The following is an 18,053-nucleotide window of genomic DNA, read 5'->3' on the forward strand; positions in this document are numbered from 1 at the left end:
TTTCCGCTTTTTGAAGCAGCTCTGACTTTCTGAGCATCTGTCATGTTTCCTGAGGTTCTACAATGGCCAGACAGTACAAACACCCCACAAATGACCCCATTTCGGAAAGTACACACCCTAAGGTATTCGCTGATGGGCATAGTGAGTTCATAGAACTTTTTATTTTTTGTCACACATTCCCCACCTTCTCCTGAGTACGGCAATACCAGATGTGTGACACTTTTTTGCAGCCTAGGTGGGCAAAGGGGCCCATATTCCAAAGAGCACCTTTCGGATTTCACAGGTCATTTTTTACAGAATTTGATTTCAAACTCCTTACCACACATTCGGGCCCCTAGAATGCCAGGGCAGTATAACTACCCCACAAGTGACCCCATTTTGGAAAGAAGACACCCCAAGGTATTCCGTGAGGGGCATGGCAAGTTCCTAGAATTTTTTATTTTTTGTCACAAGTTAGTGGAAAATGATGATTTTTTTTTTGATTTTTTTTCATACAAAGTCTCATATTCCACTAACTTGTGACAAAAAATAAAAACTTCCATGAACTCACTATGCCCATCAGCGAATACCTTGGGGTCTCTTCTTTCCAAAATGGGGTCACTTGTGGGGTAGTTATACTGCCCTGGCATTCTAGGGGCCCGAATGTGTGGTAAGGAGTTTGAAATCAAATTCTGTAAAAAATGACCTGTTAAATCCGAAAGGTGCTCTTTGAAATATGGGCCCCTTTGCCCACCTAGGCTGCAAAAAAGTGTCACACATCTGGTATCTCTGTATTCAGGAGAAGTTGAGGAATGTGTTTTGGGGTGTCATTTTACATATACCCATGCTGGGTGAGATAAATATCTTGGTCAAATGCCAACTTTGTATAAAAAAATGGGAAAAGTTGTCTTTTGCCAAGATATTTCTCTCACCCAGCAGGGGTATATGTAAAATGACACCCCAAAACACATTCCCCACCTTCTCCTGAGTACGGGATACCAGATGTGTGACACTTTTTTGCAGCCTAGGTGGGCAAAGGGGCCCATATTCCAAAGAGCACCTTTCGGATTTCACAGGTCATTTTTTACAGAATTTGATTTCAAACTCCTTACCACACATTCGGGCCCCTAGAATGCCAGGGCAGTATAACTACCCCACAAGTGACCCCATTTTGGAAAGAAGAGACCCCAAGGTATTCGCTGATGGGCATAGTGAGTTCATGGAAGTTTTTATTTTTTGTCACAAGTTAGTGGAATATGAGACTTTGTATGAAAAAAAAAAAAAAAAAAAATCAGCATTTTCCACTAACTTGTGACAAAAAATAAAAAATTCTAGGAACTCGCCATGCCCCTCACGGAATACCTTGGGGTGTCTTCTTTCCAAAATGGGGTCACTTGTGGGGTAGTTATACTGCCCTGGCATTTTCCAGGGGCCCTAATGTGTGGTAAGTAGGTAAATGACCTGTGAAATCCTAAAGGTGCTCTTTGGAATATGGGCCCCTTTGCCCACCTAGGCTGCAAAAAAGTGTCACACATGTGGTATCGCCGTATTCTGGAGAAGTTGGGGAATGTGTTTTGGGGTGTCATTTTACATATACCCTTGCTGGGTGAGAGAAATATCTTGGCAAAAGACAACTTTTCCCATTTTTTTATACAAAGTTGGCATTTGACCAAGATATTTCTCTCACCCAGCATGGGTATATGTAAAATGACACCCCAAAACACATTCCCCAACTTCTCCTGAGTACGGCGATACCAGATGTGTGACACTTTTTTTCAGCCTAGATGCGCAAAGGTGCCCAAATTCCTTTTAGGAGGGCATTTTTAGACATTTGGATACCAGACTTCTTCTCACGCTTTGGGGCCCCTAGAATGCCAGGGCAGTATAAATACCCCACATGTGACCCCATTTTGGAAAGAAGACACCCCAAGGTATTCAATGAGGGGCATGGCGAGTTCATAGAATTTTTTTTTTTTTGGCACAAGTTAGCGGAAATTGATATTTTTAATTTTTTTCTCACAAAGTCTCCCGTTCCGCTAACTTGGGACAAAAATTTCAATCTTTCATGGACTCAATATGCCCCTCACGGAATACCTGGGGGTGTCTTCTTTCCGAAATGGGGTCACATGTGGGGTATTTATACTGCCCTGGCATTCTAGGGGCCCTAAAGCGTGAGAAGAAGTCTGGAATATAAATGTCTAAAAAATTTTACGCATTTGGATTCCGTGAGGGGTATGGTGAGTTCATGTGAGATTTTATTTTTTGACACAAGTTAGTGGAATATGAGACTTTGTAAGAAAAAAATAATAATAATTCCGCTAACTTGGGCCAAAAAAATGTCTGAATGGAGCCTTACAGAGGGGTGATCAATGACAGGGGGGTGATCAATGACAGGGGGGTGATCAATGACAGGGGGGTGATCAATGACAGGGGGGTGATCAGGGAGTCTATATGGGGTGATCACCACAGTCATTGATCATGCCCCTGTAAGGCTTCATTCAGACGTCCGGATGCGTTTTGCGGATCCGATCCATCTATCAGTGGATCCGTAAAAATCATGCGGACGTCTGAATGGAGCTTTACAGGGGGGTAATCAATGACAGGGGGGTAATCAATGACAGGGGGGTGATCAGGGAGTCTATATGGGGTGATCACCACAGTCATTGATCACGCCCCTGTAAGGCTTCATTCAGACGTCCGGATGCGTTTTGCGGATCCGATCCATCTATTAGTGGATCCGTAAAAATCATGCGGACGTCTGAATGGAGCTTTACAGGGGGGTAATCAATGACAGGGGGGTAATCAATGACAGGGGGGTGATCAGGGAGTCTATATGGGGTGATCACCACAGTCATTGATCACGCCCCTGTAAGGCTTCATTCAGACGTCCGGATGCGTTTTGCGGATCCGATCCATCTATCAGTGCATCCGTAAAAATCATGCGGACATCTGAATGGAGCTTTACAGGGGGGTGATCAGGGAGTCTATATGGGGTGATCACCACAGTCATTGATCATGCCCCTGTAAGGCTTCATTCAGACGTCCGGATGCGTTTTGCGGATCCGATCCATCTATCAGTGCATCCGTAAAAATCATGCGGACGTCTGAATGGAGCTTTACAGGGGGGTAATCAATGACAGGGGGGTAATCAATGACAGGGGGGTGATCAGGGAGTCTATATGGGGTGATCACCACAGTCATTGATCACGCCCCTGTAAGGCTTCATTCAGACGTCCGGATGCGTTTTGCGGATTCGATCCATCTATCAGTGCATCCGTAAAAATCATGCGGACATCTGAATGGAGCTTCACAGGGGGGTGATCAGGGAGTCTATATGGAGTGATCACCACAGTCATTGATCATGCCCCTGTAAGGCTTCATTCAGACGTCCGGATGCGTTTTGCGGATCCGATCCATCTATCAGTGCATCCGTAAAAATCATGCGGACGTCTGAATGGAGCTTTACAGGGGGGTAATCAATGACAGGGGGGTAATCAATGACAGGGGGGTGATCAGGGAGTCTATATGGGGTGATCACCACAGTCATTGATCACGCCCCTGTAAGGCTTCATTCAGACGTCCGGATGCGTTTTGCGGATCCGATCCATCTATCAGTGGATCCGTAAAAATCATGCGGACATCTGAATGGAGCTTTACAGGGGGGTAATCAATGACAGGGGGGTAATCAATGACAGGGGGGTGATCAGGGAGTCTATATGGGGTGATCACCACAGTCATTGATCATGCCCCTGTAAGGTTTCATTCAGACGTCCGTATGCGTTTTGCGGATCCGATCCATCTATCAGTGGATCCGTAAAAATCATGTGGACGTCTGAATGGAGCTTTACAGGGGGGTGATCAATGACAGGGGGGTAATCAATGACAGGGGGGTGATCAGGGAGTCTATATGGGGTGATCAGGGGTGATCAGGGGCTAATAAGGGGTTAATAAGTGACGGGGGGGGGGTGTAGTGTAGTGTAGTGTAGTGGTGCTTGGTGCTACTTTACTGAGCTACCTGTGTCCTCTGGTGGTCGATCCAAACAAAGGGGACCACCAGAGGACCAGGTAGCAGGTATATTAGACGCTGTTATCAAAACAGCGTCTAATATACCTGTTAGGGGTTAAAAAAAACACATCTCCAGCCTGCCAGCGAACGATCGCCGCTGGCAGGCTGGAGATCAACTCTCTTACCTTCCGTTCCTGTGAGCGCGCGCGCCTGTGTGCGCGCGTTCACAGGAAATCTCGGCTCACGCGAGATGACGCCTATTGGCGTTAGCGTAGCCTGGGGGAGCCGCCGCAATGACGCCTTTCGGCGTTACAGTTGCGGGAAGTGGTTAAGTGGACCTGTGGTGAGGCTGTGAGCGCAGGTTAAATTAACCGTGCCAGATAGCCGCGTTACTTCCGATTTCCGGTGCGTTACAACATGGAACGCACCCTATTTCCTGTAGGCGGAATGCATGCTGGAGCGCAAGTTATCTTACTTTCAGTTTAGCGATCCGACCGGCAGAGGGATTAAGAGCCAAACCTCCTGCCTACACAATCAAGGGAAGGAGATGGCGCAGAGCCAAGCATCGCCTCCCACAAGGTAATAAAATAGGAGGAGAAAACGTAATTAAGCTGGTAAAATAAAACAAATATAAGATGTAGAAATGGAAGATGACCATAATAAAGGTCAATTAATTACTGAATAAGGCTCAAATGCTACTAATTTTAGAGAGACTGGAGATACAGTCCTGATCAAAAGTTTAAGACCACTTAAAAAATGGCAAAAAATAATATTTAGCATGGCTGGATCTTAACAAGGTTCTAAGGCCTCTTTCACACTTGCGTTGTCCGGATCCGGCGTGTACTCCACTTGCCGGAATTACACTCCGGATCCGGAAAAACGCAAGTGTACTGAAAGCATTTGAAGACGGAACCGTCTTCCAAATGCGTTCAGTGTTACTATGGCAGCCAGGACGCTATTAAAGTCCTGGTTGCCATAGTAGTAGTGGGGAGCGGGGGAGCAGTATACTTACAGCCCGTGCGGCTCCCGGGGCGCTCCAGAATGACGTCAGAGCGCCCCATGCGCATGGATGACGTGATCCATGCGATCACGTGATCCATGCGCTTGGGGCGCCCTGACGTCACTCTGGAGCGCCCGGGGAGCCGCACGGACGGTAAGTATGCTGCTCCCCCGCTCCCCGCTACACTTTACCATGGCTGCCAGGACTTTAGCGTCCCGGCAGCCATGGTAACCACTCTGAAAAAGCTAAATGTCGGCTCCGGCAATGCGCCGAAACGACGTTTAGCTTAAGGCCGGATCCGGATCAATGCCTTCCAATGGGCATTAATTCCGGATCCGGCCTTGCGGCAAGTGTTCCGGATTTTTGGCCGGAGCAAAAAGCGCAGCATGCTGCGGTATTTTCTCCGGCCAACAAACGTTCCGTACCGGAACTGAAGACATCCTGATGCATCCTGAACGGATTTCTCTCCATTCAGAATGCATTAGGATAATCCTGATCAGGATTCTTCCGGCATAGAGCCCCGACGACGGAACTCTATGCCGGAAGACAATAACGCAGGTGTGAAAGAGCCCTAAGTAGAGCTTCAACATGCAACAAGAAGAAATGGGAGTGAGACAAAACATTTTTTGAGCATTCAATTTAATGAAAACAACGAATAAACTGAAACAGGCTGTTTTTCAGCTGATCAAAATTTTAGGACCACATGCCTTTAAAAGGCCAAATCTGTGCAAAGATGTGGATTCATTGTCATTTTCTGTCAGGTAGTCACATGCTGTGATGGCAAAGGCAAAAAAACTATCCCTTTTTGAACGTGGTCGGGTTGTTGAACTGCATAAGCAGGGTCTCTCACAGCGCGCCATCGCTGCTGAGGTGGGACGCAGTAAGACAGTCATTTGGAATTCCTTAAATGATCCTGAGGGTTATGGAACAAAAAAGTCAAGTGGAAGACCCAAAAAAAATTCCTCAGCACTGAGCCGGAGGATTCAATTGGCTGTCCGTCAAGACACTGGACGATCCTCGACCCAAATTAAGGCCCTTACTGGTGCTGACTGCAGCCCCATAACCATCAGATGGCATCTGAGACTGAAGGGCTTCAAAAACAAAAAACGTCTTCAAAGACCTCGTCTCCTTGAACGCCACAGAACTGCTCGTTTGGACTTTGCAAGAGAGCACCAAACATGGGACATTTAAAGGTGGAAGAAAGTTTTATTCTCTGATGAGAAAAAATTTAACCTTGATGGTCCTGATGGTTTCCAATCTTACTCGCATGACAAGCAGATCCCACCTGAGATGTTTTCTACGCGCCACAGTGGAGGGGGCGCCATAATGGTCTGGGGTGCTTTTTCCTTCAGTGGAGCTTCAGGAAGTGCAGGGGCGTTAAACGGCCGCTGGCTATGTCCAGATGTTGCAGAGAGCATTCCTCATGACTGAGGGCCCTCGTCTGTGTGGTAACGACTGGGTTTTTCAACAGGACAACGCTACAGTACACAATGCCCGCAGGACAAGGGACTTCTTCCAGGAGAATAACATCACTCTTTTGACCCATCCTGCGTGTTCCCCTGATCTAAATCCAATTGAGAACCTTTGGGGATGGATGGCAAGGGAAGTTTACAAAAAGGACAACAGTTCCAGACAGTAGATGGCCTTCGTGCGGCCGTCTTCACCACTTGGAGAAATGTTCCCACTCACCTCATGGAAACGCTTGCATCAAGAATGCCGAAACGAATTTTTGAAGTGATAAACAATAATGGTGGAGCTACTCATTACTGAGTTCATGTCTGGAAGTTGGATTTCTGTTTTGGGGGGGTTTAGTTTTTTTTTGGAGGTGTGGTCCTAAACTTTTGATCAGCTGAAAAACAGCCTGTTTCAGTTTATTCGTTGTTTTCATTAAATTGAATGCTCAAAAAATGTTTTGTCTCCCTCCCATTTCTTCTTGTTGCATGTTGAAGCTCTACTTGGAACTTTGTTAAGATCCAGCCATGCTAAATATGATTTTTTGCCATTTTTCAAGTGGTCTTAAACTTTTGATCAGGACTGTATATATATATATATATATATATATATATATATATATATATATATATAACAAATGATCAAGGTAGTAGAGAAACACAGCCACACATATACAAAAAAAAGTCAGTCCCCACATATGAAAAACTGAAAAGGAATCCCAGACGATGCAGAGGGAATCATATAGAAATAAACATAATTGATAATAGCCAGGTGGCAGGATAAACGTCACCCACATATACAATTGGATAGTTCACATATCCATGGCCGCTACAGGGGGTAAAGTACAAAAATTATTAGTGAGCTCCCAGATCCCAGAAAAGAAAATCAGGTATCTACAGAAAGCATCTAAAGGTCAATCTTTTTCATTGAGACCCCTGGGGGACTGGGATCGGAAAAGGTAAATCCATTCTGATTCCTTTTGAAGAATTTTCCTATCCCAGTCCCCCTTATTCAGTGGTGAGGGAATCATTTCCAACACCGAGAAACACAATACATTGGGGTCCCCTGAATGCTTATCAATCACGTGGCTAGCAATTGGGGTGTCCTTTTTGTTAAGGACATCATTAACGTGTTCACAGATTCTCCTCCTTAACTCACGGATGGTTTTACCAACATAGTCCAATGGACAGGGACATTGGCAGATATAAACCACCCCGCTGGTTTTACAATTGACAAAATCCCTGATCGAAAAAATGTGATTCGTGACCGATCATGTAGCCATTTTAGAGGTGGAGATAAAGGTACATGCCTTATATCCTCCACATCTGAACATGCCAATAGGTCTCCTGGAAAGCCAGGTGTCCTTGGCAGGTTGAGCCACATAGTGGCTACGAACTAGACGGTCACGAAGGCTCCTGCCCCTACGGTAAGTGATGCTAGGGTATTTCGTAATGGTGTCAGTAACGTCCATTAACAAAATAGGCCAATATTTTTTGAGGATCCTTCTCATTTCCAAATTAGCACTATAAAAAGCAGAGATGAGTCGGATTGGGGTCTGATTCAATTTCAGAGTTTTAGGAATAAGGAGATCACTTCTATCCCTCGCATGAGCCTTGTGAAAGGCATTCCTCAAGACCCCCTGGGGATAACCCCGAGTTGGAACAATTTCTCCTAACCCTCAGATATTGGCCCTTCAGGATACCCCTCTTCAGGGGGAGAGGGTGACAACTCTCCCAATGTAAAATACTATTGGTAGCAGTCTGCTTTCTGAAGATAGTGGTTGCCAACCTCTCCGCCTGTTTGGAGACCCTAACAACCAAGAAGGTAATGGAATCCTCATGGATCTCATGAGTAAAGCTAAGGCCAATCTCATTGACATTGAGGCTGTCAACGAACTGAGTAAATTCAATGCTTTTACCATTCCACAGGATGAACACATCATCGATGTAACGAGTACATAGCACGATTTTCTCGTGCCACCACATCTGGTAGTATGGGAAAACAATGTTGTCCTCCCACCAGCCCAGAAATAAATTAGCATAAGTGGGGGCACACGGGCTCCCCATTGCAGTACCTTTGAGCTGGTGGTAAAGATGTGCATTAAAAAAGAAGAAATTGTGGGTAAGGACGAATCTCAGGAGATCGAGAATAAATTCATTATGGGTTATACTGTGAGTGCCACGAGTGCGTAGATAAAAATCTACCGCTCGTAATCCGTTCTCATGGGGGATATTGCTGTAGAGGGATTCTACAGATGTAGCAGGGTTAACACTCAAACTCTTAACTCAAATTTCTCATAGTGTTATCTAGAAATAAAAGCCATTGAAAAGCAATTGAAGCTGTTTGCTTAACGCATTTAGTTTAGATAACACATCTCATAAAGCATGAGTGTTAACTCTACTACATCTGTACATCGATACTGGCCAACATGAAGGAGGAGTCAGGGGTGATAGGGTATTAATTTGTTTGCTAGGGCGCATTTAGGGCAATCCAGAGCAGGAACAAGGACAGAGGATCACCACCTCTAGGTGAGGCCTCCGGGCTGAGGATCAACCAGAATCATTATAGGGAAAGGTTTTTTCCTCACATGGTTGTATCCTCACATATACCTACCCCTGGGCCCTTGACTGTTTTAAATAAGGGTGTTTTTGTTTATTATTTAGTTACATTTGACCATCAAGGGTCGTTTTAAGAATACTAATAAATGCTTATGTTTTAAGGGTTCTAATACCAATTTTCGATTATTCTCTTCTCATGATATGCCCAACAAACAATTTTCCCTCTGTTTGCTGTTCCAGTGGTAGAGATGTGGATATCATTTTTCCTCCTTGATGTGTCATATATGACAAATGCTGTACTGCTGTTAGTGTGAAGCCATTACAAGATGGCACTGGCACCTAGATGTTTACATAGATTACATACCAAAGTTAGTAAAACAATGCACAGTGCGCAGATGCCAAATGTTATCTCTTTTCTTATTTTTGTATTCTAGCCAATAGAACAATGCCACGAGCCTCAGGGGGATGCCCTCTCTGATGATATAAAAACTGCTTAACTTCCTGTAATAAATGGGAACTGCTTTGACCCTGCCTGATGTCAGTTCTGTTTCTTCCATGCATGTAAAATCCTAGGATTAAGACAATTTGGAGCAGTAGAGCAAATAAATTTGGCTCTGATTGAGAGCAGCTTTAACACCAACTTTTCCCAGAACAACTGACCCGCAACTCTTTTTCTGACAATCAATCTGGACCACAAATCCACGTACTTCTGCCTAAAACTCAGGACTTCGTTCCCCGCCATTTCCTTCTAAATGTTATCCCGACCAACCCGACCCACCATAAAAAGAGCTGGCATTCACTATCAAGTCCATATAGCACCACAGCTTTCCACAATTTCTCTGTTCCTGTTCTATTAAAACCTTAGTAAAAAAAGACTAAATCCTTAATCCATTTCATTATCGATCTGCATCTCCTCTCTCCCTCGCTGTATCCTTTCTCCTTCAGTGCTACTGTCCCTCGTTAGCTCAAATATATGAACAAATTTTCTTTCCCAAATTTTTTTTCATGGTCTTAGGAGCTAAATGGGAGTATATAGGTGATAAAGTGCAAGCATAAGTATCCCCAGCCCCCATCACCTTCACCACATTGCCCGTCTACGCTGCTTCCCCTTTTCTTCTTCCACTCATCCCCTGTAACATCAGTAGTGTAGATACAAACAAGGACAGTGAGGCCCTGAACTGCAATCACCCTCTGTCCCTAGTTACTTGCAGTACAAGCCCTAAATGGCTAGAACGGAGCTGGTCGACGGTCCCGATTCTACTAAAGTGCAGAGACGGGCAAACACACACAGACAGATAAACACAATACCAGAGTCATCAGAAATGGGTCAGAACCAGATGGACTACGCAGTACCAAAACTTGAGAAAAAGAGTGGTCAGAAGATAAGCCAGGGTCAGAGACACATTAGAATTAATCAGCAATGCAGTAACAGGAAACCTAGCAAGTGAGCCAAACAAAGACTATCACTGACAATGGTAACATGCAGTTAGGGGATTTAAATAGAGTGCCAATTTCCTGGATCAGAACCTGATAGGTGTATTGACTCGGCGCTCCATTAGTCAGAAACGCAAGTACACAGTCATATAGCAGTTGAGCTATCAATCAACCCACTTCTAATCTTCCCCAACAATGCCCGCTGTCGGGAAAAACTGAGAATTGCATCCTGTAGTAAGGATGCGGTTGCATCATCAGGAGGCTTGGCTCAGAAGCGCATCTCTCTCGGCACGGTCGTACTGAGGATCAGGATCAGGTGAGTTTATTATACCCTCTTTTTCCTTCAATACTCAAGCACACTTCTTAAAGGCCTTCAACATTATATCCTTCTTGGATCCTCTCTCTTCCCCATCCGATGACTCATTGTCTGATGAATCAGGAGACAACTCACCCATGTTGACATCAGCATCAGCTTGTTCTTGTTGGGCTTCTTCAGCTCCTCTTGCCTTGTCCCTTTCACTGCTATTCTCAACTGCTCGAACCCTGGAAGAAGAATCACAAAGCAAGTATCTATTGTCTCCACAATTCTGACTTTACTCCTAGTTGTATTACTCTTGCCGAGGCAAACACCGTTCCCCCCTACTTCATGCTGTTTGCCTCCATTTGTGGGGTTAAAATTATTTGAGTTTCCCAAATGAACTGGCATGTGTGGTCTAGACACCCCTGAAGGCCCACCTCTTGCTGACTAAATGTACAGTTTTAGGGGCCCTGAAAAAAAACATACCAGGGTTACCAAACCACCCATAACTGCTGTAGGGGGATGGACTTTGCTGCCACATCTGGACTGGCATGCCCGCATATTGCTGGAAATGGCCCCTGTTCATGATCCCCATGTTATGTAACTGGTTGCCTCATGCAGGGTGAAGATGAACACTGGTCTCCATTTCCTGACCAACTGGAGGTGCTTTACAACACTGCAGAGAGCGGAGGCATGGATGACGGAGGAGTAGTAAAAGACTAGTGTGGCCACCAGGGACGGATTGGCCATAGATCTTACAGGGAAATTTCTCAGTGGGCTGATGCCCAGGGGGCCGTCTGAGCCCTGCTAACAGCAAGCCAGAGGAAGTTTTTGGGGATGTATTTTGTGCTGATGGGGGCAGTATTTTGTGATGGACTGTGGTATTTGGCTCTGTTAGAGTGGTATAATGTGCTGCAATATGGTATTGCTGGCCTTGCCTTCCATAAATTTGGACCCGACTACAAAATGGGACCACTTTTTGTATTTTTTCCAGGGCCACTTTAAGTTCCCAGTATGTTCCTGGTGGCCACAGCATAATTATAGATATGGAGTTAGGAAAGGGGTTGGGAATTAGGTTTTAAATATGGCTGTGTGCTAATTTTCCCCAGTGTCAACAGTTGAGCAGCAATTGGAGCAACTTCAGGATGGCAATGCTCATCATGATCTGGTCTAGATGTTTAGTAGCACCACATGCAGCCTCAACTGGGCACAATTACATGTTGCCATTCATGGTTCCCTCAATGAACTGTAGCTCCCCACAGCTGGCAGCACTTGCAGCCCCAAACCATGACACTCCCACCACCATGCTTGACTGTAGGCAAGACACACTTCACCTGGTTGCCGCCATACACGCTTGACACCATCTGAATCAAATAAGTTTATCTTGGTCTCATCAGACCACAGGACATAGTTCCAGTAATCCCTGCCCTTAGGGTCCATTCACACATCCGCAAATTGCGGATCCACAATATACCCAGCCGGCACCCCCATAGAACTACCTATTCTTGTCTGCAATTGCGGACAAGAATAGGACATGTTCTATTTTTTTCTGGAGCCGCGGACTGGAAAATCGGGGGCGAGCTCCGGAAATGCAGATGCGGACAGCATCCTGCCCCATAGAGAATGAATGGGTCCGCACTCGTTCCGCAATTTGCGGAACAGATGTGGACCCATTCTACGGACGTGTGAATGGACCCTTAGTCTTTTTGTATTCAGCAAACTGTTTGCAAACTTTCTTGTGCATGACCTTTTAGAAGAGGCTTTCTTCTGGGACAACAATATGGTCTGAGCACTGAAACGTTGCCCTCCCACCCCTTTAAACTCTGCAGGAATGCTGGTAGCACTCATATGTCTATTTTGAAAAGCCAACCTCTGGATATGACGCTGAGCACGTGCACTCAACTTCTTTGGTTGACCATGGCGAGGCCTGTTCTGAGTGGAACCTGTCTTGTTAAACTGCTGTATGGTCTTGGCCACTGTGCTGCAGCTCAGTTTCAGGATGTTGACAATCTTCTTATAGTCTAGGCCATCTTTATGTAGAGCAACAATTCTTTTTTTCAGATCCTCAGAGAGTTCTTTGCCATGAGGTGCCATGTTGAACTTCCAATGACCAGTATGAGAGAGTGTGAGAGCGATAACACCAAATGTAACACACCTGCTCCCCATTCACACCTGAGACCCTGTAACTCTAAAGAGTTACATGACACTGGGGAGGGAAAATGGCTAATTGGGCACAATTTGGCCATTTTCACTTAGGGGTTGTAGGCTGTTTGAGTTATTTTGAGGGCACACCAGATTTACACTGTTATACAAGCTGTACACTGACTACTTTACATTGTATCAAAGTGTCATATCTTCAGTGTTGTCCCATGAAAAGATATAATAAAATATTTACAATAATGTGAGGGGTGTACTCATTTTTGTTAAATACAGTTACGGCAGTTGTCGTCATGTTGCCAATGGGTTAAGGGACAAACTAGGTTGCAGGTGCATGTGGGCTGTGTTATGTTAGAGAGCCCTCTGCCACTTAAAGTGCATCTGTCAGCAGATTTGTACCTATGACACTGGCTGACCTGTTGCATGTGCGCTTGTCAGCTGAAGGCATCTGTGTTGGTCCCATGTTCATATGTGCCGGCATTGCTGAGAAACATGATGTTTTAATATATGAGCCTCTAGGAGCAACCTCCTAGAGGTATAACTCTCTCTGAAACTGCTGCGGCCTCTGCACTTTGATTGACAGGGCCAGGCACTGTAAATGTCTTTATTTCTGGTCCTGACTTCTCCAGGAGTAGAGAGGGTGCGGCAGTTGCAGAGAGAGCAGAGCCTCTAGGTGTAACAGCAACACCCCCGTTGCTCCTACAGACTCATTTGCATATATTAAAACAGATACCTTCAGCTGCCAAGTGCACATGCAACAGGTCAGCCAGTTTCATAGGTACAAACCTGCTGACAGATGCCTTTTAAGAGAACAAGAGTGTTATAGTTGTGGGGGCTGCTGGGCCTTATGTTATGACTGATAATCATGTCTCTGATAGATACAGACAACCACGACACCAACATCTGAACTATAGCTGCTGTTTAATGATGATGATACATATATTGGAGGTGTAACAATCAATTAGAACATTTTATAAACTTTTAATTACACAGAAATGTATAACTGGATAATGGGAACATAGACAGGGTCAACAATACTCAGCAGTAATACCCTACAGAATGCACTGATCTGAATGGGCCTCTCCTCAGATGTTTTCTTTTGACTGTTGTTGACCCATTTTTGAAAGATCAGTTATAAACAGATTTTAGTAAAGAGTAATTCCACCCATCTCCAAAAATATTCACACGTTTTATGCACCATATTGTAGAGTAACCATGTTGTAACCCCTCCTCCAGGGTGTCTGTAAAGCCAAAGAAGGCCAACTTTTTGGCTGCTCTGAGAGATTCTGACTTATACCACCAACCAAGAAAGATGAACAAAGATCTCCTGGCCTGGGTGAAGGACACATGCAACCTTCCATCAACAGATCTTGATTTAAATACAAGGTCATAGAGGAAAAAACTGTAATTTGATTGTTCAGGATTAGAAACACATGGCTGCTTTCTTCCAAACCCACTACCCACAGCAGCCCAGTTCTACTAAGGTGAATAGGGCTGAGTGGTAATACCATATACAGCATCTGGAGAGATGTGGTTCTGCTTTTGGATGTTTTTCCAATCTTGGACAACTAATCTTTTAACAAACGTTTGTATACATCAATATTACAGGTTAATATAAGAAACCTTGTGATGTATATTTCAGGAAAAAAATGTTGTTTTTTCCCTCTAATAGTTCACGCCTCCTTCCCTCGCCATAGACTTCTATTGGCAGCTATAATCTGATCCTTCAGTGAGCTGACAGTCCTTATCAGTCTCTCAAGGTGGATTTAGCAAAGAATGTTGATTTAGGAGGAGAGGGAGATAAAATGCTGAAAAGTGTTAAATGAGGCATAATTTCTCTGATGAAATGCATTACAAAATTTCTTATATTCACATGTACTATTGATTGGTATATATTGATTGAGTGTGGTAAAAAATAATCCAGTTTTTAGGGGGGCGTTGTAGAGTGGTTTACTTCTGCACTACTACCTTCCCAAGTGTCAATACACCCCTTAGGCCTCTCTCCATGTATGCATATATTTCAGTGGAGCTGCTCTGTACATTCAAAAAATAAGTGAACATTAACAGGTCTGTGTAATGAGAATATAACTAGAAGATGATTCTCTAGACTTATCACTTGCATCTTTGGCTTGTATCTCATTTCAAGAGTAATAAAGGCACAGAAATTTTATCATGAAAATTGATTCCAAAGTAAAGGTGAGAAGCAGTACAATTCTGGAGGGCGGCAGTATTCCTTAGAAGGGTACAACCACACAGTCGGGTTTCTGCTTGCAGTTTCGGAAGCCCAAACCAGAAGAGAGTTAAAAAAAAAATAGGAGAAGTTCTATCTCTCCTTTTATGATCCACTACTGATTTTGGCTTCCAAAATTGCATGCAGAGACCTGACCGTGTGGTCGTACCCGAAGACCTCCGCCATCTTCATTCTTCCTCTCGCAGGCCAAACACATTAGGATTCAGAGAGGATTTCAGCAGATCATTTCCAGCTCTGACCACCTGATCCAAGGAGGAACCTGGGAGAATAGGAAACAGTCCCTGGTTAGAGCCATCAATAGCATTAGATACGATACAACTGACTGACAAAATCGAGCATTTCAAAAGCTGTAACTACAACAAGAATATTGTATTAAGGAGTGTGGGAGTGTGCTCGTGGTAGGCTACGGTAGCAGCGGCAGCATTGAGGCAATCACAGACAGTCTTTGTGATACACTGTGACTTTATTCACACCAAAGGCATAACAGGTAATGTGCAGACCACACAGGGGCGTATCCACATAGAGCATAGAACAAAAAGTCCTTCTATAGCAAACAAACAGCAGGTTTGAGTCACCTTGTATCTGTATGGATCACACCGGTCCTGCAGGCTTCTAGACTACCTGCCTTTGTCTCCCTCAGGCCGGAGGCCCTTCGGCTAGTGGCACCACAGGTCCCAGGGCTATCCTTAAGTTTGTGTTGCGCCCAGTCTCTCCTTGACCAGAACCGACTCAGTCGATCAAAACCTCCAGAGCAGCAAGACACACCCCGCCCACCATCTTCAGCAGGCTGGGTTCTTCAAAGGCCCATCTCCACCAAAAACCTGGGCTGGCCGTGGGGAACAGGCACCCACCCTGCTCTTTACCTGTTCCCAGTAAGAACTAGCCCGGATACGCTGGGCCAGCAGCATCCGCTGCTGTAACCACAATGATCCGGTTCTTACTCCACCGAGGCCAGAACCTCTGGTGGCACGTATCGTCCGTCTATTATTATCCCAGGGACTCTCCTACAAGGAGCCATTTACATGTCAGTTGAAATGTGGTTAGTATTTCAGCCGCCATGGTCTTATATGCAGTAAATACAGCTTGGTAATGGAAAATTTCCCTTAACCAAAATGGTGTCAAGATGAATTTTCAAATATGAAATGCTCATCTGTAGCTATGCATCTAAAATAAATCAAAAAGGAAGCAACTTTACAGGCAGTGTTTAAAAATCTCTTCTTGTTTTGTTCATAAAGCTCCTATGCAGACACGTGCCCATGTGTAAGGTCTGGATCTGCATTCCTCCCTGCTGTTTCTTTTTTAGCCTATAGAGTACAAGATCAGACTACATGTTTTGCAGTCTTTTAGCTTGGAGATGCATATTGTAGGCCTGTATAGGAAATGTATACAGTACTGTACAAATGTTTTAGGCAAGTGTGGAAAAAATGCTGCAAAGTAAGAATGCTTTAAAAAATAGAAGTATTAATAGTTATAGTACTTGAAAAAGCACTGTATAGAATTTTTTCCCCTTATATTTATAGTGCTTGAAAATCACATTCTCATATATTTATTTATTTATTATTCTTCGCCAGTTTTCTGCAATCAATAAAGATTAATTTTACAAAAAAATTAGCTTGAAGTGCATTTCTTTGTAAGTAGTGGGTGCCATGACAGGGAGCGGCGATTGCACCGCTTCCCATCATTGTACCCCTCAGATGCCGCATTTATACATGATCACGGCATTTGATAGCAGTAATCCGGTGTAAAATAAAAATAAAAATAAATAAAATCATACCCTCATCCATTTGATCGTGAAGAGCTGGCCGCCGCCGCCGCCATCTTGAATAAAGATCTAGCGCAAAATCTTGTGCGGCTCCTGATGACGACATCTCGTCGGACGGCGTGGTGACATCATACGTCACCACGCACGGGATGTCATGCAATATCTTCAATCAAGATGCCAGCGGCCAGCTCTTTACACTCAAATGGATGAGGTAAGTATGCTTGTATGCTATTTTTTTACACCATTCCAGGTAAAATCGATTTCGAGGAAGTCGAGGAAATTCGGCTTCGCAGCGAATCAAATTTTTCCCTGAAATTCAGATCGTGGAGTTCGATTCGCTCAACATTAGCAATCAATACAACCCACACTGCTTAAAGGGGTTCTCCGGGAATTAAGAAAATTCAAATACTTAAATATTAATTTATGATAAATATATTTGCAAATACCTTTCATTAGTTATAATGGCTCATTTTGTCTAGGGAGCAATCATTAGGAGAAATAAAATGGCCGCGGTCCAATAAGTGCACACAAAACCTGTCCTAATTACACAGTAGGATAAGTTACTTCAGGGCACTGAGCTAATGAGCTGCCTCATCCTCCTCTCTGCTCTGTTTGTCAGTATACAGCTGATAAGATCTTTAGCTTAATCTCTGTAAGAATGGAGTTCATCAGGAGACATGAAGTACAGAGGCGAGGGTGTGGATAACGAACAGCAGCTATTATATGCAGTCTCCATTACCACAGCCCACAGTCTGTCCTGTCTGTACTTCATGTCTCCTCATGAACTCCGTTCCTACAGAGATTCAGCTGAAGATCTTATCAGCTGTATTCAGGATCATAACCTGTGTCAGGTAGAGCAGAGATGGGGCAGTGTTGTGAAGCAACTTGCCCTGCTGTATGATTAGGACAGATTTTGTGTGTACTAACAGGACAGTAGCCATTTTGTTTCCCCTGATGATTGCTCCCTAGACAACATGAGCCTTTATAAATTAAGAAAGGTATTTGGGAATATAATGAATATAAAGTAATATTTAAGTATTTTTATTTCCTTAATTTCCGGAGAACCCCTTTAACATGCAGACTCCATTCAAACAGAATTTCGAAGCTCTTGGTGCTGAGAGGTATGCTATGTATTTTTGGAGTCGATCGAATTTGT

At 44.3% G+C, this 18,053-nt stretch overlaps 1 protein-coding gene across 1 annotated transcript in view; it reads right to left on the minus strand.

Annotated features, from left to right (window-relative positions):
- Positions 1 to 15,225: 15,225 nt before the first annotated feature.
- LOC120992314 (von Willebrand factor A domain-containing protein 5A-like) overlaps positions 15,226 to 18,053 on the minus strand; it is a 37,994-nt gene continuing 35,166 nt past the window's right edge. Inside the window, exon 4 of the mRNA XM_040421227.1 lies at positions 15,226 to 15,394. Coding sequence (XP_040277161.1) covers positions 15,303 to 15,394 — 92 coding nt within the window. The 3' untranslated portion in view covers positions 15,226 to 15,302. The remainder of the gene's footprint in view (positions 15,395 to 18,053) is intronic.

The sequence above is a fragment of the Bufo bufo genome, chromosome 2 (genome assembly GCF_905171765.1).
Source record: "Bufo bufo chromosome 2, aBufBuf1.1, whole genome shotgun sequence".
Classification (NCBI taxonomy): domain Eukaryota; kingdom Metazoa; phylum Chordata; class Amphibia; order Anura; family Bufonidae; genus Bufo; species Bufo bufo.